We start from the raw sequence: 22,493 nt of genomic DNA, 5'->3' as shown, positions 1-22,493 counted from the left end.
TGTAAATGCAGTTTAAAGAATGTTTTATATTTGCTATCTCAGTTTTTAAATGTGTTTTTTATCTGTGTTATGTAGGTGAGAAATTGACTGAGGTGATGTTCACATTAGGATTTGAATTTAGGTCATTTGACTTCAAATTCTATGTTCTTCCTTTTCCCCTTTTTCTTTCCCCCTTTTCACTTTTCTTCTCATCCTCTCTTCTGTTTTCTTTTTGCCACCAGAGTTATTATTAGGGCTTGGTGCCTGCACTTTGAATTCACTGCTCCTTGGTGGCTATTTTCTCCTTTTTTTTTTTTTTTTGATGTTTGTTTGATAGGATAAAGGAAAATTAAGAACTGAAGGAGAGAGAAAGACCTGCAGACCTGCCTCACCACTCCTAAAGTGTTGCCCCATGCAGGGGGAGCAGGAGACTTGAACCCTGGTCCTTGCACATGCTAATGTGTGTGATCAACTCAGTGAGCTGGACTACCCCCGCCACTGCCATCTTTCCGTTTTCCTTTCCCTTTTTTAACTATAGGACAAATAGAAATTGAGAGGGGTAAAGAATCAAACACAGCAATTAAAAAGATGTTTCTATGCTTGTGTTCATAGCAGCACAATTTGTAATAGTCAAAACCTGGAAGCAACCCGTATGTTCAAAGACAGATGATTGGCTGAGCAAATGTGGTGTATCTACACATAGTGGAATATTACTCAGCTATTAAGAATGATGAATTCAGGAGTGGGCGGTAGCACAACGAGTTAAGCGCATGTGGTGCCAAAGGGCAAGAACCGGGGGAAGGATCCTGGTTCGAGCCCCCAGCTCCCCACCTGCAGGGGCATCACTTCACAAGCAGTGAAGCAGGTCTGTAGGTGTCTTTCTTTCTTTCTTTCTTTCTTTCTTTCTTTCTTTCTTTCTTTCTTTCTTTCTTTCTTCTTCTCTGTCTTCCCCATCTCTCTCCTACCCAACAACAATAACTACAACAATAAAACAACAAGGGCAACAAAAGGGAATAAATTAAATCAATCAATAAATAATAAATAATAAAAAATCTTTAAAAAAAAAAGAATGATGAATTATTCACCTTCACTTCATCTTGAATGTGGCTTGAAGGAATTATGATAAACCAGTGAGATAAACCAGAAAGAGAAGGATGAATATGGGATGATCTCACTCATGAACAGAAGTTGAGGAAGAAGAACAGAAAGGGGAAACATAGAACTTGGACTGGGTTGGTGGGTAGGCTTTCAGGTCCTGGTGCGTGATGGCGGAGGAGGACCTGGGCTACAGGGTTGAGATGTTTTGTAGAAAACAGAAATTTTACACATGTAGCAACAGTTGTATTGACTGTAAACCATTAATCCCCCTAATATAAATAAACGGGCTGGGTGGTGGCGCACCTGGTTGAGTGCACATTACAATGTGCAAGGACTCGGGTTCAAGCCCCCTGTCCCCACCTGCAGGGGGAAAGCTTCACAAGTAGTGAAGCAGGGCTGCAGGTGTAGAGACACCTGTCTCTTTACCTCTCTATCTCCCCCTTCCTTTCAATTTCTGGCTGTCTCTGCAGCAAATAAATGTAGATAAGAAAACAAAAGATAAAATATATACATACACAAAGAAAATGGAAGGAGAGGGAGAGAAGCACCTGCAGCCCTGCTTTGCTGCTTGTAAAGTGTCTCCCCTGAAGGTGGGGAGCAGGGGCATGGTAATATGTGCATTCACTTGGATGTGCCACAACCTAGCCCCCAATCCCTTGTTGTTTTAATAAAATCCATTCACTTTGTTATTGTTGATTTGTTTTATTTTCTTTTTTTGCCTCCAGTCACTGGGAATCCACTGCTTCTGGCAACCATTCCCGTCTCCCCCCCCCCCTTTTTTTTATTAGCTGGACAGAGAGAAATTCAGAGAGGATGGAGAGACAGAGAGGGAGGGAAAGATAGACACGAGTAGACCTGCCCCTGAAATGTTCCCCTTGCAGGTGGGGCGCGGGGGCTTGGAACTCAGGTCCATGCATGTGTCTTTCACATACCACTGTGTGTGCTTAACTGCGTGCGCCACCACCTGTCTCCTAATCACTGGTTTGAGTCTCTTTCTATAAACCAGATGCTCTATTTATAACCTAATTAGTGCCAAATTTAGCGTGATTAAATGACTGCCTTGGCTTTGAAACTTACCGATATCTTTGGTTTGTGATTTTGACCACCATTTAAAAAAAAAAACAAAGAACTTCATTTTGGTAAAACTTCATTTCTCTTTAAAATATAATGCACTTTACTGTTAAATTATGTTCTGAATCCATATTTGCATAGTTGTTCCTTTATTGGGCTGTAGCAAAAGCCATGTGTATTTTTGCATTAAAAACTTAGAGAAATGCCTCATGACTTTTCCAACAACCCACGTTATCTAAATGCTACTACATATGGTCCATTTCATAGTTCTGCTGAAGACAAATTTCCCTTGACCCTCTTGGAATTTTAAGCAATTAACTGCTTGTAGCCTCTGTGCTTTTCCTTATCCATACATAGTTCTGATAGATGGGTGTTGGCTTAAAGTGGCACTGCGACATGGCTTACTGTTACAACTTGGGCCCAAATAGGTGCGGCATTTAGAAAGGATATATAACCTGACATCTTATATGCAGGTGGACCCAAGTTATTGTCTGGGGAGATGATGTCATGGCTGGGAAAAGGACCAGAAAGCTGGATCAGGGAAGAGAGTAGCTCCCAAATATGGGAAAGGGGTATAAATATTGTTGACTGTAAACCCCATCAATTTGATCTGATCTGGGGCCCATATTCAGTTTAGGAGCCTATGTGATCTCTGCATCCCTGTAGATCTGAGTTCACATTCTGTGGTCATGAGTAGGAACATTCCATGCTGCCCCAATATCACGACCCATCTTCCTCAGGTGTAGCATAGAGTATGTTGTCCAGCCTCCCTTCAGGGGATGGAACAGTCTCTACCATTGTTGATCCAAGTTGAGGGCAAGGTCCTATGGGGGGTCACAAAGGGGTCTATTTTGTTGTTCCTGATAGAAATGACTGGTAACAATGGAGAGAGGGATTTATTTGAGTTCTAGGCCCATCAAGTCTGTTTGGGAATCTCAGGACTCCCCAATTAGGGCCCCAGCAAACTACAGTTTTAAGACTGTTAGAGTCTATTTTACTTGCATGGGAGTTTTTTCTTCTGCCAAAGACCATTTGGATACTTCAGCATCATTCTGGTGCCATACAGAATTAGCAAGTTAAAAAATTGACAATGTTGCTGTGAAAAAAGCTTCTCAATTTGTTGAATTCCAAGTTCCAGCAGTGGTCGCCTGGCAGTGCCAGGCCAAATGCTGTCCCTACCCCTATTTTAGACTGTTAGTCTCTTGTATTACTCCCACTACCCTTAAAAAGCTCTGTGTGTTTTTATAGTTAAAATGAGGAGAGAATTTTGGTGACCTGTCAAGTAATAAGTCTCCTAATTTAACAGTATGACCCTCAGTGTCTTTTTATAAATTTATCTTTCACAGTTGGAGGCTTGAAATAGATGTGTTTCCAGAAAATTGAGTTGCTAGGAGGGACTCATGCATTTGTAAATTCAGTGGAGTTTTCTGTTGGATGTTGTTATAGCTGGTTTGAATTTGAAAGGGCATTGGAACATGGGCATTAAAATATCAACCACCACCCAGCTTCTAGTACCAGATCCAAGGATTTGTTTTCTGCTGAGGTGATTTCAGAAACAAATAGTGAAAGGAGTACTTTCAGGGTATAACTGAAAACCCTTTTGGTTCTCTTTCTCAATCTACTCCAGCCAGAGAAATAGAAATACCAGTTTCTTACTCTCCTTGACAATAAAAGGAGAATCACTGAAAATATAGGCTAACTACTAGTTAAAAGTCTTTACTCTAAATGTGAAATATCTTGGGTAGGAAATATGGCCATATATAAATATATACACACATATGTACTTTCACAGAGAACTTATGGCTGATTAGTTCAGGCCAGAGTAGCAAAGGACCATAGGCTTATAGAGAGCAGAAATTTGCATCTTACATTTTTAGCAACTAGAAGGTGGCTAAATAGTAACATGGTTGAGTTCTGGAGAGAACCACTTCTATTTTGCAGACTGCTGTCATCTGGCATTTTCACATGGCTGAAGATGAGAGCACCTTCCTGGGTCTCTTATGTGAGAGTTGTCGTTCTTCTCACAAGGGCTCCATCCTCATGACCTGATTACTGTCTAATCCTCTACCCTCCTGCTGTCAGTCACAGTCGTTGTTAGCACTTCAGCATGTGAATTGGGGGGCAGGGACACAAACTTCATTCTAGGATAGTCAGGAGTAATGTGGTCTTCAAGTACTGACACCTGCAGTAGAACATTCTGGCTATCTAACTGCTCAGATTTTCTAACCAAAGAGAGAAAAAACCTAATTTGCAAAGAAATCTTCATTTTAAGATTCATTAGCTCAATGAGCTATTTTCTTTTTTTAAGTTCACTTTTTAATATTGTTTGTTTAAGTATCTATACATGTGTAGAAAATACTTCACTTACTAGGGCTGGGGTTTGGCACACCCAGTTGGGTTACATGTTGCAGTGTGCAAGGACCTGCTGTCAAGCCCTGTCCCCACTTCCTAGTGTTAGGCTGCTCTTTTAAATGCAGTGTTCTTCATGTTAACCCTCTTAGTTTCAGCTGTGCCTTGCCTGTGCCCTCCCTGCATTCAGAGCCGCCTCTTCTCATCTCTACTGCCCTTATAAGTCTTGAGTTTCCCACAATCCCATTGCAAGATTTCTGTTTGCCTCACATAGTTATTCATACTTTTATATGTCATGTTTCTGGCACATAATTTTATCTCTCTGACCTGCCTTTTTACCAGCCTCTGTTTTCCCCCTCTGGTCCCCATCAATCAGTGTGGCTACTGATGTTTTTCACTTAATCTTCACTTGTTGAGCCTCTCCCCTCCCCTCCTCACCCTTCCCCTCCCTCCTTTTTGTAATGAAGCAAAAAAAATCTAAAACTCATCTTTAACTGTTGCTCTCCTTTATGTGCTAGCTATAAAACCTTAATCACCAGGTTCTCTTTTTCTGCACCCATTCCTAAATCATCTCATCTTCCTTCACACTGTCTCATTGTGTGTGTGTGTTAGGGTTAGGTTTCAGCATACATTAATTTATACATTGGTTTTGAAATTCTTCAGCCACTTTTTAAAGTGGGTTATATTATCTCTTCTTGATGCCACACTCATGGATTACACTTAAAGAAGTTGAGGTGCTATTCCAACAACAAAGAGATGGTGAACCATGTGTTGAAGTCACAGTCTTTCTAGTAGAAAGACTCTTTAACCTGACCTGGTAGGACTTCTGCCCCTATTCTGTTTTGTTTTTATCAGATCCCTGCTCAGCACTGGTTGATGGTGGTCTCAGAGATTGAACCTGGGGCCTCAGGCACTTCAGGCCATCGTGCTACTGCTGGTGCTGTCTCCCAGGCCCCTTTCCTGTTTTATATTCATGGACTCCCCTGTCTGGGTCTTGCGTTCCCTTCCTGCATTATCTTAAGCTAGGTATGGTTGATAGGAAAAAAATCTGAAGTCCTGTGAAACTACTGGTCCTGCTTTATACTTATGTGCCTTTGCTTTCACTAGCTCTCAGATAGTCTTTTCTCAGTCTTTGTTTACTTGTTGAACTCCCTTTTCTTCAAGTACCTGCGGAGAAGTCGTCTATGTGTAACTTACCTCAGTGCCACCACTACTGTCACAACTAATCATCATTACTGTGTCTCCTCTCTCTGTACCACCTCTGCCTCTCAGTAATTACTTACAAATTGTTGGGCTAAGGTTATTTGTCTTGTTTCCAGATAGAATGTGATAGCTTTGTGACAGATAAGCTGAAGTCCTCTACTTTCAGTTTTTAATATATTAGTCTTACCTGTAGTTTGTAGTTCCCTCTTTATCAGAAGATGCATGTCATACTTTATAACCATCTGATGGGAACTCTAGACTTAATCTTGGGAGATTGTCATATTTGTATTTTTTCCGTACCTATGTATATGAAGGGTTTACTGACAGTAGACACTGCACCACGTATTTGAAATAGATGGGAAAACACCTTGGGGAGGATAAGAGTATGGTTTGAATGAGGCCAATGTTCCCTGGAAGGTCAGAGTGAAATTTTACCTGGCTGCATCAGGTGGTATGAATTGTACTTATAAAAAATTATAATGACAAAGACCTAACTCTGACAATTGTATTCTGATAAAGGAATCTTAGCAGAGTATGTGCTGCATGGAAGAAAATCAGCTAATAATTCTTCTTAAATAGAGAACCAGTTAATTTATTAATGAAGTAGTTAAAAGTAAATATGGGATGTTGAAATTTAACAATATTTTCTATTTTATCGATGAGTTATTCAAACTGTAACTTTCATATTAAAATCCAGAAACCAATTCATGGTAGTCTCAAAAAAATCATTTGAGACTTGTCATTGATCTGAAAAGATTACTTTGCCATTGTTAGAATGAATCTTTATATGATACTTTTTAAAACTTTGTTAGAACTCCTCTAATACTTTTTTTTTTTTTTTGCATTAAGGAAGTACCTACCCCTCAAAGAAAATCCTTAAGAAAGCTTATGAAATGTTGTGCATGGTGGCTTCCCCCCATGTTTGTTTTACTGTATTACCCTTCCCTTTTAATGTAACTTGCCCTTACCCCTTACCCTCCACACCTTTTTTGTTTTTGCAGTATCTCTTGCTCCTCCTCCTCCCTCCATCCTTCAGGTAACTCCCCAGTTACCTTTAATGGGATTTGTGGCCAGAGTCCAAGAAAATAGTAAGTTCATGTCTTCTTTATGCTGTAGATCAGATTATAGGCATAAAATGTCATTTATATTGATTGGCTGCTGTATATCACTCATTGATATTTCCAACATTGAATAGTATGAGCAAGTTTCTTTATAAGCAGCTAGTGGGATGATTACTAAGCTGAAGTTCTCTACTTTCAAGTAACTTAAAAATCTGGCAGTGACGATAAGGCAAATATAAAATAATACACATATAAGAAAAGGAAGATGATATGTAATGGAGGAGATCTCTTTAACCATCAGATATCCTGTATTTTTCTCTGGGTTGCTTAGGTAAGTAGTGGTTTTATTTCACATCATTATAGTTAGCGTTTTGTAACTGGCCTGAGAATCTTTTCCAGATTTGTGTTTCCAGGTGATAGTCATAGGCGTGGTTGGTTCCAGAGGTCCAAACAGCTCATCTGCTTTCCAAGAGACCCTAGACATTAGCACTGGGTTTGTGCTGGCCTGTGTTTTGTTGTTGTATGATGCAGGACCAGCACATTTTATTGACACTTTGAATCTTCTTTTAGAAAAGCATTAAGGGAGCTCAGGGAACTGAGGTCTAAACAGCAGGAGATGTTTATAACAGTCAGGAACTGACATTAGAGACCAGTGAGCACTGCATGGAGGTGACTCATCTTGTGAGCTGTCTACACTGAAAGCCACACCGCAGTCAAGGGGATGGTTATGAGCATGGAAACCCAGCTAGTGGGATCTGGGAACGCACTCATGTAGGGTGTGCTGTTGCTGTACTTGGGGAGTTCCGTGTGTGTCTCTTATAGCAAGATGGTCTCCCCAGGGGGATGGAGGTGTTCGCCCTCTGCTGCTCAGGGCTTCTGCTCCTTTCACAGTGGACATAGCAGTACTAGAATGGAAGCTCTAAGGGCAGGGATTTTTGTCCATTTTGTATGCCAGCTAGTCTCCTAGCCCACAGAAAAGCATCTGGCACACAGCAAACAATTCTCAGCGCTCCCTTTCTTGTGACTACTCCCCTTTTACTGACACTTTTTTTTCTAGTGTTGTAACTGGTTAAGAATCCAGTCTTACTGGCCCAAGGGCACAGTGTTTTCCAGGTGCGTTTGCATCTCTGTTTGCCAATTCTGAAGTCAGTCTATTTCACTTTGCTTTACTAAAAGGCACCCTTGAACACTTTAGTGTTTACAGTGTGGTTGCCATTTGTGGTAATCATTTCTCTTCATGATCATAAATATTTCTCACCTATAGAAAGTATAAAAATAAGGAAATGTGTGACTGACTTGACAAATACAGCAGGACTCACAGTCAAGTGAATGTTATCCTCTTCTGAACCTTCACCTTGGAAAGATAGATACCTCCTGTCTTATGAAACTCTTCAGAGTTTTCAGTACCTGATATTGAAGATACTCTGTGCAAGCAGAGATTTATTCTTTATTTAACTGGATTCTGATGAAAGTCCAGAATTATTTGGAGTCAGTTATGCTGGGATAAGCAGTGTAGCTGTAATCCTAGTTAGCTACCTTAAATTCTGCAGTGGTTCCCACTGCTCTTTAAGTATACTTTAGAGTGTGCAGTTCCCATCATGCTTTGTTCTTTTCAACTTCCTCAGGTCTCTTTATTACTATTATTTTTTATCAGTTCTTTGAATGGTTCCTGCATTTTTATTTTGTATTTTCTTTTACATCATACGTGAAAGACAGACTCCTGGCCAGTAACTAACTCATTCTGGAGGTTTCGGGAACCTTACCTAACCCATATAAGAGGTTTGGTGTACTGCTAGATTTTCTAGAATGACTTGAAACATTGTACTCAACTCTGAATGAAAATTTCATTGCCCATGTTTCCATGACTTTGCCCAGTGCTCTGTGTCAGGTGCTGAGAATAGTATCTAGCCAGAGTAGGCTTCCAGGTGAATGACCATTAGGAGACTCAATGTCAATGAATTTCTCTTGCCATTCTTTTTTAGTTTTTTTTAATTTATTTATTTTTATTTATTTATTCCCTTTTGTTGCCCTTGTTTTTTTTTTTTATTGTTGTAGTTGTTGTTGTCGTTGTTGGATAGGACAGAGAGAAATGGAGAGAGGAGGGGAAGGCAGAGAGGAGGAGAGAAAGATAGACACCTGCAGACCTGCTTCACCACCTGTGAAGCGACTCCCCTGCAGGTGGGGAGCTGGGGTTCGAACCGGGATTCTTATGCCGGTCCTTGTGCTTTGCGCCACCTGCGCTTAACCCGCTGCGCTACAGCCCGACTCCCTCTTTTTTAGTTTTTAAGATAATAGGCATTGATGTTCAGAGACCTGTTTTACCACTTACTGTAGGACTTTGCAATGTTGGAAAGCTGGTTTTCATATTCACAAAATGAGGATTAAAAATACCACCTCACAAGGTAAAGATTTGATGGAATAATGTACATGTTACTACATACTTAACTAGACATAGCTTTATGCTAGTTTCATTAATGGCCATGGCAGCGGCTGAATAACTTGGTAGAGTAAGAAAGGCAGAGTTCCTTTGGATCTGTGTTTTTCTGCAGTTGTTTTAAAGTTGATCTCCTGACTTTATAAGTGAAAATAGGTTATATTACTGGTCATTACCCCAACCCTCCATCATATGTCATAAAGTCCAAAATTACTTATATGTATCTTATAAAAAACCTCATTGGAACTAAAAAATTAATGAGTAAAATTCTAAATAAGTTTGTGAAATAGATGATTTGAGTGGCACAATACATGGGAGAAAATTTGAGTACGATGGTGTAATGTTGATGTAGACATCAATTTTAAAATACATTTGAGGTGATGTTGAGGCTTATATTAAATATAAGATATATATATGTGTACATATATATATATATATATATGCTGAGAGAATTTAATAGAAATAGCAGTAGTACCTCATAAGAATTAGTGTCCATTAAAACTGGGAAGCTAATAAATACAGCTTTATTCTGCTCACTTTGTTTACCTCTGATTTGTCAAACATTTTGAAAACTTTGAGCTCCCTAAGTTGGGATTTTTCTAAGACACTAATATTTGCTGATACCTGATTAAGTCAGGTAAATATTTTAAAGAAAATTTTGAATATTTAGCCCAAAGTAAATCTGGATCACAGTCGGTCTGAATTAGTTGAAATTCTCTATATTAAAACATACATTTTCATGGATGGACTTATTCAGAGTTTGTGACTGTTCACCTGATTTTTAGCAAAATGCTATTTAAGTAGAGGATTTAAGATTTGAATGTGAACATACTCTATAGCTTTTTTTTTTTTAATATACTAACTTTGATTGTCCAAATTAAGATTTCTGATAACCACTTTTCTTGGATATAATGTGAACTCTATAAACTTCTGGCTTATTGGAAAAGTCATGACACATTTTCTTACACTTTCCTGTGCAAAAATGTGTCATGACTTTTCAGATAACTCAGTATGTTGTACTTATCTCTTTTTTAAAAAGATGATTATGCATTAACATAAACACGTTTCACAGGCTCAGTTAATAATAGTAAGTGATTCAACAGTCCTCGACACTGACCTCAGGGAAGGAGAAATCCACGCGTGGAGAGCTGGACCCGTTATAGTTGATGGGAGACTTCTAACTCAGTTTCTGGAAGATTGTTACTTTAAACTCTAGACTTATGTTCCATGAACTGCTTGAGTAGTAAACACTGCACTTGGCATACTGTGTAACTTTGTTATCAGCTTCCTACATTCTCAGTTTCAGATACTCCACCTCCACCACCACCTGTGGAAGAACAAGTCTTTGATGAGTCACCTCCTCCACCTCCTCCCCCCGAAGACTATGAAGAGGAGGAAGCAGCTGTGGTTGAATATAGTGACCCTTATGCAGAAGAGGACCCACCTTGGGCCCCAAGGTCTTACTTGGAGAAAGGTGAGTGCCAGAGGAATATCTAGAGGGGTGGGAAGAAACATCCTCAGAAAAATGAAATTTACTGGTACTTGTTTATTTTTCTTCCTGATAAGTCAAACTTTTCTTGTAGTACGTACACATTCTTTTTTTAATTTTTATTTATTTATTTTTTTAACTTATTTATTCCCATTTGTTGCCCTTGTTGTTTTATTGTTGTAGTTACTGATGTCATTATTGTTGGATAGGACAGAGAGAAATGGAGAGAGGAAGGGAAGACAGAGCGGGGAGAGAAAGATAACCTGCAGACCTGCTTCACCGATTGTGAAGCGACTCCTTTGCAGGTGGGGAGCCAGGGGCTCAAACTGGGATCGTTACACTAGTCCTTGAGCGTCGCAGCCCCTGTGCTTAACCTGCTGCGCTACCACCCGACTCTCAGTATGTACACATTCTTGATAGTTTAGTGTATGAGGCTTATGGTTTTGAAATTCACACTAGTAAAATCTGTTACTGGATTTTTTTTAATGATTGCATATTATGCTTGTTAAATTTGCTTTTTTCTAGTGATTGCTGTAAACAAACATTTTAAAAAGAAGGTTCTTCTGGAAAATAATTTTTCCAAATTATTATTCCTACCTCTATGTACTAAAGCACTCTTTTGTGGTATCTTGTATTAGATATTTTAATTTAAGTATCTGCACATGAAACTTTCTCCCAAAGAATAATGTTTTCTCAGTTTCTTTGCAAAGTTATATTGAGGATTTCCTACTTTTTTTTTCTTTTTAGACTTACTCATATAAGTTTATTATAGCAAAAAGGATACAAATTAGAACTCACAGAACAAGGCCCAGGAAGGTTTATAATGTGAAGTTTCCATTTATTTATTTATTTTACCAGAGCTCTGTTCAGCTCTGGTTTATGGTGATACGGGGATTGAACCAGGCCAGGACTTCTTAATCTCAGGCATGAGAGTCTCTTTGCATAGCCATTATGCTATTTTCCCCCTCCCTTCTATTGTTCTTCTCTCAGGGAGTTTACCACTCTCTTGACAACAAAGTGTAATAATAATACACACAGAATATTGTCAACCAGGGCTGCTGATTTGAATCTCAGTGCCCACAGTTTTTCTTGGAGTTTCATTATATAAGCAAAGTTGATTGACTTCACTCTCCACCCCCATTTCCTCTCAGAGGCCAGGTGGCTACAGCCTTTAAGGGTTGGTATTTCTTCCTTCATCTTTCTCTGTCTCTCTCACTTTATTGGGGGAAATAATTAGCAGGACAGTTGTCACATGAGTAGAGTTTATTTTTCCACAATAGATGTCTGTGTACTACTCCCACAGTCAGCTGGAGTCTTCTTCCACCATCATGGATTGGGTCCCCAAGTCTTGTCTTCTTAACCCTGTCCCACCTCCTCCCTTTATCTACTTTGATTCAGCTGCCCTAGACCATCACTAATCCAGGTTTCACCACGCTCTTTGTTTCTTATGTTTGACCTGTGAGTGAGGTCATGCAGTATTTGTCCTTGCTCTGGGTAATCTCACTTAACACAATACCTTCAAGTTCTGTAGTATCAGACAGTTTTGTGCAGTTTCTGTGAATATATCTGCTAACTAAAGATGTGGCACTTGTGGGACACAGTCCTCCAGATGGCATTAAAACTAATTAGCTCAGAAAGAATGTGAACCATCTTAAAGATTTTTGTGTTAAGGAAAAAATCTACTAAGTGACTGACTCTCAAAACTTTCTGCATGTTAGAATTATTTGAGAAGTTTAGATTAGGAAGTAGACGGGCCTGGCAGTGGTGCACCCAGTTAAGTGCGTGTTACCATGTGCAAGGACCCAGGGGGCACTTCAGGAGCGGTGAAGCAGGTCTGCAAGTGTCTCTTCTTCCTTCTCCCTTTCTGTGTCCCCCCTCCCCTTTAAGTTTCTCTCTGTTCTAATAGAAAGAAAGGGTGGGGAAATGGGGAAGGAAGGAAGGAAAAATGGCTGTTGGGAACAGTGGATTCCTTGTGCCATTACTGAGTCCTAATGATAACCCTGGTGGCAGTTAGGAAAGAAGGAAGGGGGGGGATGTGTGTAACCCAGGATCAAAGCCACTCCCCACTGCACTGGAGGGAGCTTTGATGCTGTGGTGTGTCTCTTTTGATAAAATCACCCAGAATGGTGATAACAGTAACAAAAAGTAGATAACTGTGAGGAGCTGGTGAAATAACTTACCTGGTAGGGCACCTGCTTGCTGTGTTTGTGACCTGGCTTTGAGTACAGCGCATGGCATGCTGAAACACCGGGGGAAGAGGCTTCACTATGATCACATGGCTTTTTTATTTTTATTTTATTTATTTATTTTTTTAACCTTCAGGGTTATCGCTGGGGCTTGGTGCCAGCACTACGAATCCACTGCTCCTAGAGGCTATTCCCCCCCTTTTTTTTGTTGCCCTTGCTGTCGTTATTGTTGCCATTGAAGTCGTTGTCGTTGGATAGAACAGAGAGAAATGGAGAGGGGAGGGGAGATGGGGGGAGTGGGGGAGAGAAAGACAGACACCTGCAGGCAGACCTGCTTCACAGCTTGTGAAGTAGACCTCCCTGCAGGTGGGGAGTCAGGGGCTGGAACTGGGATCCTTACGCCAGTCCTAGCACTTTGCACCATGTGCCGTTAACCTGCACTACTACCCGGCCCCCATCCCACGACTTCTTTAGCCAGTCTTCTGTTGATGGACATTTACTGCTTCCAGTCTTTGGATATTGTGAATAATGCAGCTATGAACATAGGGGTGCACATGTCCCTTCTAATTAGTGCTTAAGTGTCTACTGGATAGATACCCAAGAATGGTATTGCTGGATCATAAGGTAATTTCATCTTTATTTTTTTAAGGACTGTTCCTACAGTCTTCCAAAGGGGCTGTATCAGTTTGCATTCCCACCCACAAAGTAGAATTCCTTTTTCTTTCTTTCTTTTCTTTTTTGCCTCCAGGGTTATTGCTGGGGCTTGGTGTCTGCACTACAAATCCACTGCTCCTAGAGGCCATTTTTCCCCTTTTGTTGCCCTTGTTGCTCATTGCTGCTGTTACTGTTATTATTGCTGATGTTGTTGGATAGGATATCGAGAAATCGAGAGAAAAGGGGAAGACAGGAGGAGAGAAAGACACTTGCAGACCTGCTTCACTGCTTGTGAAGCGACCTCTCTGCTGGTGGGGAGCCCATGGCTCAAACCGGGATCCTTGTGCAGGTCCTTGTGCTTCACGCCACATGAGCTTAACCCAGTGCATCACCACCGCCCAGCCCCCTAGAGTTCCTTTTTCTAGGAGATGGTTAACTTATCTGCTTCCCTTACTAGCCTGTATTAGCCAAGTGGCGATAATGTGTTAATGTAAATATCTTGCATTCATGTGGGTAGAGAATAGATACTATCTTATTGTATATTTGACATAATGTTAAATATATATATGGCAGCTAATCTCCCCATTTTACAGGCCAGAAAGTGACAGTGCACAGTTTGGAGCTGGCTTACCCAGCAGGGTGTTCTCTCTTCTATATGTGAGGACCCAAGTCCAAGCGCCTGGGATCACTTGAGCACCATGGCTGAGTGGTAGAGCATAGGAGCACTGCGGTGTCTTGCTCTTTTTTCCCCTACCCCACCCTGTGTCTCTCTGAAATTGAAAGGAAAAGAAAAAAGTCTGTGGGAGCAGTCATGCAGGTCCTTACTGGCAAAGAAAATTAAGAGTTGAAGTAGTCACATCAGTTACTATTTTAGGAGCTTCTAAACTATTCTGACTGTTCCAAAATATCTTCTCTCATCTCTGTACTTAGCTTACTTGTTATAAAAAAATTGCATTTAGAAATTTGGAAACCCTTTATAATGTGTATAAAAATGTAACCAATACGTATGTTTAATATATATGGGACACAGTAAATTTGCACACATTATATGTAGAGAACAATAAGGAAATCACTATACTTAATTAACCTTTCTCCAAATTATAAGCATCTTAGAGAAAGAAAGGGAAATTGAGATTTGGAAATAATTTATAGTTACAGAATGGAACAGAAAGTGTAGTGAAAAAGCAGCATGTCTTAACGAGGAAAGAGCTAACACACAGACTCAGAAACAGGGAGGGCCCTGTACTAATTAGTGTTCATAGACTCTATGCATTGCCCCAGGTAGTACACTACTTTGAGGTGTTAGCAGTTTATTATATGGTTGAGTAAAAAGAAGCCTAGGAAGCCTAAGAAAGTTGAGTATGTCCTGGCAACAGAAACAAGGCAAGGCAGAGTTGGGGTTGAACTAGGTGAAACTAGGTGATATAATCTGAGTCCATATTTTTCACCATCATCCTAAACTTGAGCTTGGGTCGATCTGGGATTGAGTCTTTGCTGTACAGTTTTCATGGTTACACCCTCAGGCAACCTGGTATTATCTGCCAGTGCCCATTTCATATTGCTTGTTCTATAAAGCCAACTGTTTGTTCCAGTGCAGTGACATTTCTTGGAAGAAGTATAAACAACATATGGTAATTTATCAGATGACATTGATTTGTTCTTTTTTATCTATCTAAAATCCAGCATGGATGTTCCATGAACCATTGCTGGGAAGTAAATAGTAATACTAATTCTATCTGGGAATTCCTGAAACCTTATCAGGGGCATGTGTTTATGATGTGCCTTGAACTGGGTGTGGGGTGGGGTGGGATTTTTCATTTAGGAAGTGGGAAAGGCCATCCAGGCTGAGGAGTCTCTGAACAAAGGGACCTGGCAGCTTGGGCCCCAGTGAGCGGTGGTCAAGGACTCGGTGAGTTGGAGGAGGAGAGAGTGGAGTGCATGCAGGCAGGAAGGAAGATGCATTTAATGGTAGGTCTTGAATATCATGCTGAGGTCTTTGGATTTTTTTCCTTTGTAAACTGCTGAGTGGCTGGAGGTGACACAGCAGCAGTGAAGCACAGCACTGCAATGCTTGGTCCCAGGCACCATATCTGCCAGAGTGGACTCTGGTTCTCTCATAAAGAAACTCTTTAAAAAAAAGACCTGGTGGATCTGATGATAGAGGGAACTACAGAGTTTTAAGCAAGTTGTGAAGTTACCTAACATGTACTTCCTTTTAACTTTTAAAAAATGTTTGGAGCGTATCAGGAGACAGATGGGAGTCACAAGGACCAAGATGGATATCTTTGTATGTGGCAAGGGCTTCAGCTGAAGCAGCAGTGATAAAAAGCCAGCTCACAGAAATAAGCAAATGCAAGTGGAAATACTTTTTTTTTAGTTGCATTTTTAAAAAATATATTGGATAGAGACATTGAGGGGGAGGGAAAGAGAGACAGAGAGATACCTGTGGCCCTACTTAAACACTTGTGAAGCTTTCCCCTTATAGCTGGGGCCCAGGGGCTTGAACCCAGGTCCTTGCACACTATAGTGCTGAACCACTGCTTGGCTTCAGAAGTATTTTTTACATGCACTGTTACTCAATTTTTTAATTTTTTAATTTTCTAAAAATCAGATAATGTTCTATCTTTTGATTTGTTTTATGAATTATCAGGTGATATTTAAATACATTCATTAAAGCATTTAAATACTTTCGTTAAAAGCAAAGGAATGGGGAACACCTAGCTTTCAAAATGGTGGGACTAATCGGTGTAATAATATTCTTTCTTACTACCAAACCAGGATTTTGAATTGTTCCTTGGACACTCAGACATGCTTTTTACCTTAAGGCAGTGCACCACCAGAGAGCCAGGGAACTATCTACTACAGCCCACCAAATAGGTGAAGGTGATATTGAGTGGAATTCTGGTTCTATAAAACAAATAGAAGGTCTTCCTTCCTACTAAAATATAAAAATTTAAGCAAGCTATAGCTTCCCCCTTTTTTTTAGTGTGGTGCTGGTGAATGAGCTTGAGACCGTGCACCATACACAAGTATGCTTGGTGGCCTGTGGGCTCAGCCTGTACTGCTTTTTCCTTAAGGGAGAAGAGGCGGGGGACACCTTAAGAGCACTTCACATTCATGGAGCTAGCTCCCTTGTGCCACTGGTGGTGCTCTGATCTGGTGTCTGTTCAAACATGGGGAGACATGCTCCTCGAGGAGAGCCTCTGTCTCCATGTCTCAGGTTTGAACTATTAGGGTAGATACAATACTTAGGGGCCAGAGATTGCCTTAGCCATCGCTGAAAGGGCCTAGTGACCCAATTAATGAAACAGTGGGATTAAGAGAGCGTACAGGAATTTTGGAAAAATATATCCATTTGATTCAGTGAGAAAGAGAACCAGAGCACCATTCTGGCATATGAGATGTGAGGGATTGAACCCAGGACTGCATGCTTTATCCACTGTGCCACTTCCTGGGCCATCTTAAAAGGGAGTTAAAAAAAAAAACAACTTATGGCCTGTTACTATAAATCAACTAATTTGTTGCATAATGCCTGTTTTGAAAACACATATGTATGGTAGGTTACCACATTTCATACTTAGAACATGGGAATCCATCTACTATCCTGCTGGGCGAGTAGGTATAGAAGGCAGAAACTGAGGGGCCCGGGCGGGTAGCGCAGTGGGTTAAGTGCACTTGGTGTGAAGCCCAGTTGGAGCCCCCAGGCCCCACCAGCAGGGGGGTCACTTTCTCTCCTCTTCTTTGTCTTCCCCTCCTCTCCATTTCTCTCTGTCCTATCCAACAATGACAACATCAATAACAACAATCATAACTACAACAATAAACAACAAGGGCAACAAAAGGGGAAAAAATAGCCTCCAGGAGCAGTGGATTCATAGTGCAGGCACCAAGCCCCAGCGATAACTGTCCTCAAGGCAAAATAAAAATAAAAGTAAATTAAAAAGGCAGAAAATGTGAGAAAACTGCTATAACGAGGTTCCTTCTAGCTGTCCTCCTCTCACTTGCTCTGTGCTCGTATAATGCTGATGTTTAAAAAGAATGTTGTATGTACTGCATGGTGTCTCAACACAAACTTAGCTGAAGAAAAAGCCATCCTTCCTGATTCTGTGGTTGTGTATGTCTCTTCAGTGAAATATTTTCTAGTAAGCTATTTAAGGGTAAAGCTGACTAAATGAGATTTTTCACAGTTTGTATTGTTTTGAGCCTGATTTCTTCCAAGATCATGTGGGGTTTCACTGTGTGGGACTGGCTATTAGAAAAAATACGGGGTCAGTGTTTAGAAGGTTACGAGAATTGGGAACAAATTGTTGGAATTTATTGAGTTCTATTTAGGAGTGTATTCTTTTCTTTCATAACCTATTTCTTCCCCTCTAGTTGTGGCCATTTATGATTATACAAAAGACAAAGAAGATGAGCTGTCCTTTCAGGAAGGAGCCATTATTTATGTCATCAAGAAGAATGACGATGGTTGGTATGAGGGAGTCATGAATGGAGTGACGGGGCTGTTTCCTGGGAACTACGTCGAGTCTATCATGCACTATTCTGAATAAAGCTCAGCAGGGCTGCTCCCCTCACACAGAGTAGCCAGGTCTTCCCAGATAATCAGAAGGCCCTGGGGATCCCCCCTCGAGTGAATTGAAGGATACAAATGATAAAAAGTACTTGTGGGTTTCTTGTTTGTTTGTCTGTCTCCCAGTATTATACAAAAAAAAAAAAAAAAAAAAAGCGCAAGCTGAGTTTGAATGAGTCTTGCTGCCATCATTTCACTATGCTGAACCGTCTGGGTGGAAACACAGTGACCAGTTTTGTAAAGATCTGCCAGAGGTATAGCAGCATTGCTATGTCAAACAAATCAGGCCAAGACTGATTTGGAAAAAAGAAATCATGTGGGATCTTTCTCAGGAATACTGTAGACCCTTGACATTTCTTCTCCTGTAGAGTCTGTGGCACTGGCTCTTCTTTAGTGCCTGTGCTGAGGGCTTGGCCTCGTGGCCAGGTGCATGCCCTAGCCCCACTTTCTTCCATTTATATGAGGAGGGGACCACACTTGACCATCCTTACCCATTTTGATAACTATTCAGATGACTTCTTTCCCACGCTAACACTGCATTCTCTCAGCACTTGAGTGCACCGATGAGTTAATGCAGAACTGGTTTGCACCCCTTTTGTGTTTCAGTTTGTAGATTCCGAGGATAAAATGTTGAGTCTCCAAACATTGTTAGGGTGGTCAGCCATTACCAGTTTGGTTTTAATATGCTGATGTTGCATGAATCTGCACTGCTGCTAATGACCAGGTGCCTGGATGTATGAAACATGGTAGGCTGGCTCATACATTGAAGTGGACATGCAAAGCCAGACATGAAGGTTCTGGAGACTGAACTGTATAAAATGTTGGACTCAGTGGACATCCCTTACCTTAGGTGCTGTATGGAAGAGTAGGATCTCGGAGGTCAGACTAACTTTATTCTTTCACTATTTAGAAAAACTTAATTTTTTTTTTTTAAGTAGGTATTTTCAAGTCTTTTGATAGCCACTGGGAATAAAAGGCTTGCTACTGTGCTTTCTGAATGTTATTAATGGCCAGTATTAGCTGCTCCTGAATTACTCACTCAACTCTAGAAAAGGCAAATATTGTCCAGATTTCATATAAATAGCCTCTCAAATAGTTGTTCTGGGTAAGAATTTGAACCTTGTATCTCAGATGAAAATAATGGGCTATGTGGAGTAAGGCTAAAAGCCACATCGATCAAAATAGAACTGTGAAAAAATAATAATGCTTTTACACCTGTATGATTTGTAACTTCAGGTCCAAACAGTAATACAAAAAGAAGTAATCAGTCTAAGAAATATTAAAATCCAGGAAGACTTCCTGTGCAGCAGGGCATATAAATACTGTGACAAGGAGCCCATTTCGGGACTGGTCAGACTGCTGTGTGTTCCAGTCCTGGTGAGTTAGCCAGGAGAGAGCTTTGTCAGGTAACTCCCTGTGCTGGGTGATGGGGGAATGGCAAAGAGCCTTTTCCATTTCAAACACAAGGTCTCCACTGCAGATAGAGTCTCCAGTGCAGACAGAGGAACTTGATTTAAAAGACAGTAGGTATGGCAGGGAGGGAGGTCAGATGGTGTTGACAGAAGATAATATTCTACTGATGAAGCTATTACCTGAGCAGAAAACCTCATCACTGCTGTCTGCGCCCCGGATAATTCTCTAATTCCCTTACTGGGGCTTGTTTGTGTTCAGGTTAGTCTCTTCCCTCCCCTCGCTGTGAGCCAACTCTTTTAGATGGCTCTGACATTTTGCACTTAGCTCTCAACTTGTTTCCAGCACACATTCCACTTGATGCTTTTATTAGGTTGTCCTGACAACCTTTCTTTCCTGTTTGCCTTCAAAATAATGTGCCCTGCATGTCCCCTGAGCCTTGAGCTTCTTTGTGGACCCACAGTAGACATTCTTGGACAGTTTCAACTTTTCTCAATTTCAATATGCCTAGAAATGTGAAATCAGATGTTCTAGTTACTGAAACTTTAGCTGAGAGAAAGCTCTTAGATTGATAAGGCACTTTGAAATCCAGCAAACAGCCCCCACAGCTCACACCTACAGAAGCAGAGACGATAACTGTGGAAACGTCTCGGTGGCAGTCAGCTTTCCTGTGGGAGCCCTGCTGTTGGGATGGAGAAGTCATTGAAGACCTTCATACTTTAGACCCACAGAGGGGAATCATGGGTCAGCTGATTTTTCCCCCCTGTATTATTTAGTACTAAGGCGTGTGTGTGCGTGACTTTTGTTTTGTTTTTAAAACAATACTTGTTGAATTTTCTGCATATTTTGAAATTTTTGTAGAGTTCTGGATTCTGTACATTGTCTTGGAAGGATAAGATGTAATGATGATGGTCAGGTCTACAGTAATTGGAGACTCAGTGTATGTAATATTTCATAGATTGCATGCTATTAATAGTCCGTGAGGGAAATACTCCATGTTTTATTGTAAGTTTCCCCCAACCTGTCTTTTGATAGGAATTCCAAATGAATGCATACACCCTACATGCTGTGTCATCATCCTGTAGCAAAGATGCAAGTCTAAAATGAGCAGGCAGCCAATCAAGAGAATCTGACAAGACAGACCTTTTTTGGACTTGAGTGACCATTCTTCTTTTGCCTTAGAGAAATAAAAATGTGGTAATTTTGTTTGTTCTTTTTTTCTATCTGAAAGGCTATAGAGTACATGACAAAATTTTTTTTTTTTTTTGGGCAGTGACCTTATAGTCAAGGCAATAAATCAGAAACAAAAATAGTATTGTGTTCAAAACTCTACCTGATTGAGTCTGCTGTATTTGGAATAAATAAGAATCTTTTAAGTGTTCTTGTTCAGCATTTTCCATCTTTCAGTTACTTGTTACCTCCTTTAGGGGCACCTGCTGTCCCCATCTTGGGGCTGGCAAGGCCTGCACTTTTGCTGTGTTCCTCCCAACCCCAGGTGACAGCCCCATGTGGTAGCTGGTTAGAATGTGCTGCCATCTGTAAGGAAGCTGTGGTTTTTTTTAGTCTTGTATTGACTACAGATCATTGATTTTTGTTCAAGAGGCATCAAAATGAAGGTAATTATTTTATCCTTTTGCATTTCCTTTCCTTTAGCAAGTAACTTTTTCGCATTAAGAAATATATATATATAGCTTTCCTCCTTGGTAGAGAATGGCATGGCCTGGGGTTGATGGGAAATTTGCAGGTGACTTGCCAAGTCTTAAAAAAAGAATAAGGAATCTGACTCACTGCCCATGTGTTCAATTCTGACCTTTTACCAGTAACCCAATTACTAAGATGATTTCCTTACATGATTTACTTATGTAGGATCTTAGTTAAATTTTATTTCGCTGATACGAGATATTTCCAGTAATTGTGATTTAATAATGGTAGAGTACTCAACACTCAGGCGGTACTCTTCCTGCAGCTGTCTTAGCTGAATGTTGCTAGTTGTGTCTTCGCAAGCTAGGAGTTCTACTTGATATCTTCTAGAAGATACTTGAAAAGATGTGCCATGCTTCAATACCAGAGAGTATTCAGACTGTTGTTGGAAGGAGTGCGGTAAATGCAACTTTAGTGGGAAACATTTTAACTCTAAATAAATGGTCTTTTCCTTTAGGTGTATGTAGCAAAAACATGTTGTATTCTTTCAGCACTGTTTGGGGCACATCAGACTGCCTTATTTGAGTGAGCCTTATAAACAGTTCTTGAATAGTCATTTTCACTTATCACCTTAAGTTTCCTCTATGCTGATCTTTATTCATTTCCTATTCATAATCTCCTCTTTTGCAGGAAAAACAAAAACTGACAAGTGAAAGAAAAGGGGTCAAGCTGTGTAAACCGATCCTTACTAAATCTTGGTTTAAGTAAACAAAAACCCAAAAGCTCATTTTCACATTAAAATGGAAACATTGTTTGCAGTTTCACAGTTCTATGAAAAAGCAGTTTTTATCATAGTTTGTGTCCATGCATCTTTTAGCAAAATGGGTTCCAAAAAAAAATGTAAACAGCTTGTGATCTGGCCAGTTGTACTTCTAGCTCCTGAAGGAAAGTTAATGTTAGGAGTGAAAACCCAGCAGGAAACCTTAAGGGAGCCACCTCAAGTCCCTGTGCCATCACCACCTCCAGGGGAGGTGGCTGGAGAGCATTCACTTTTTAATTTTGAAGCTGTACTTGGAATTAATTGTTGCAGTGTTACTAAGAACTTGACCTAAATAAAATATCACAAAATATATCCAGTGTCTTGTGAATAATGTATTTGTACAAGTTTTTCTTTATAAGGTGTTACATAGTTTGTGTGTGCTTGGAAAGCTTCAAAGACTTACAGTGTTGAACCTTAAGTTCTACTTTAGGGAACCGCCCCCCCCCCCCCAGCTGCTTAATGTTAAACTCTTTAACCCCATCATTGCTGTAGGTGAGCTGGCTTTCTGATCACTTTCCTCCAAGTCCA

At 40.4% G+C, this 22,493-nt stretch overlaps 1 protein-coding gene across 29 annotated transcripts in view; it reads left to right on the top strand.

Annotated features, from left to right (window-relative positions):
* Positions 1 to 22,277, top strand: part of ABI2 (abl interactor 2) — a 73,105-nt gene extending 50,828 nt beyond the window's left edge. For 17 of the 29 annotated variants that reach the window (XM_060194088.1, XM_060194087.1, XM_060194090.1 and 14 more), the window contains 3 exons: positions 6,702 to 6,788; positions 10,496 to 10,669; positions 17,899 to 22,277. In XM_060194088.1, coding sequence (XP_060050071.1) covers positions 6,702 to 6,788; positions 10,496 to 10,669; positions 17,899 to 18,074 — 437 coding nt within the window. In that variant the 3' untranslated portion in view covers positions 18,075 to 22,277. The remainder of the gene's footprint in view (positions 1 to 6,701; positions 6,789 to 10,495; positions 10,670 to 17,898) is intronic. The other 12 variants (XM_060194094.1, XM_060194085.1, XM_060194095.1 and 9 more) reach the window with 1 other exon arrangement.
* Positions 22,278 to 22,493: the final 216 nt, after the last annotated feature.

Source organism: Erinaceus europaeus, chromosome 7, assembly GCF_950295315.1.
Source record: "Erinaceus europaeus chromosome 7, mEriEur2.1, whole genome shotgun sequence".
NCBI classification, from domain to species: domain Eukaryota; kingdom Metazoa; phylum Chordata; class Mammalia; order Eulipotyphla; family Erinaceidae; genus Erinaceus; species Erinaceus europaeus.
This window is presented reverse-complemented; position numbering and strand designations above follow the sequence as displayed.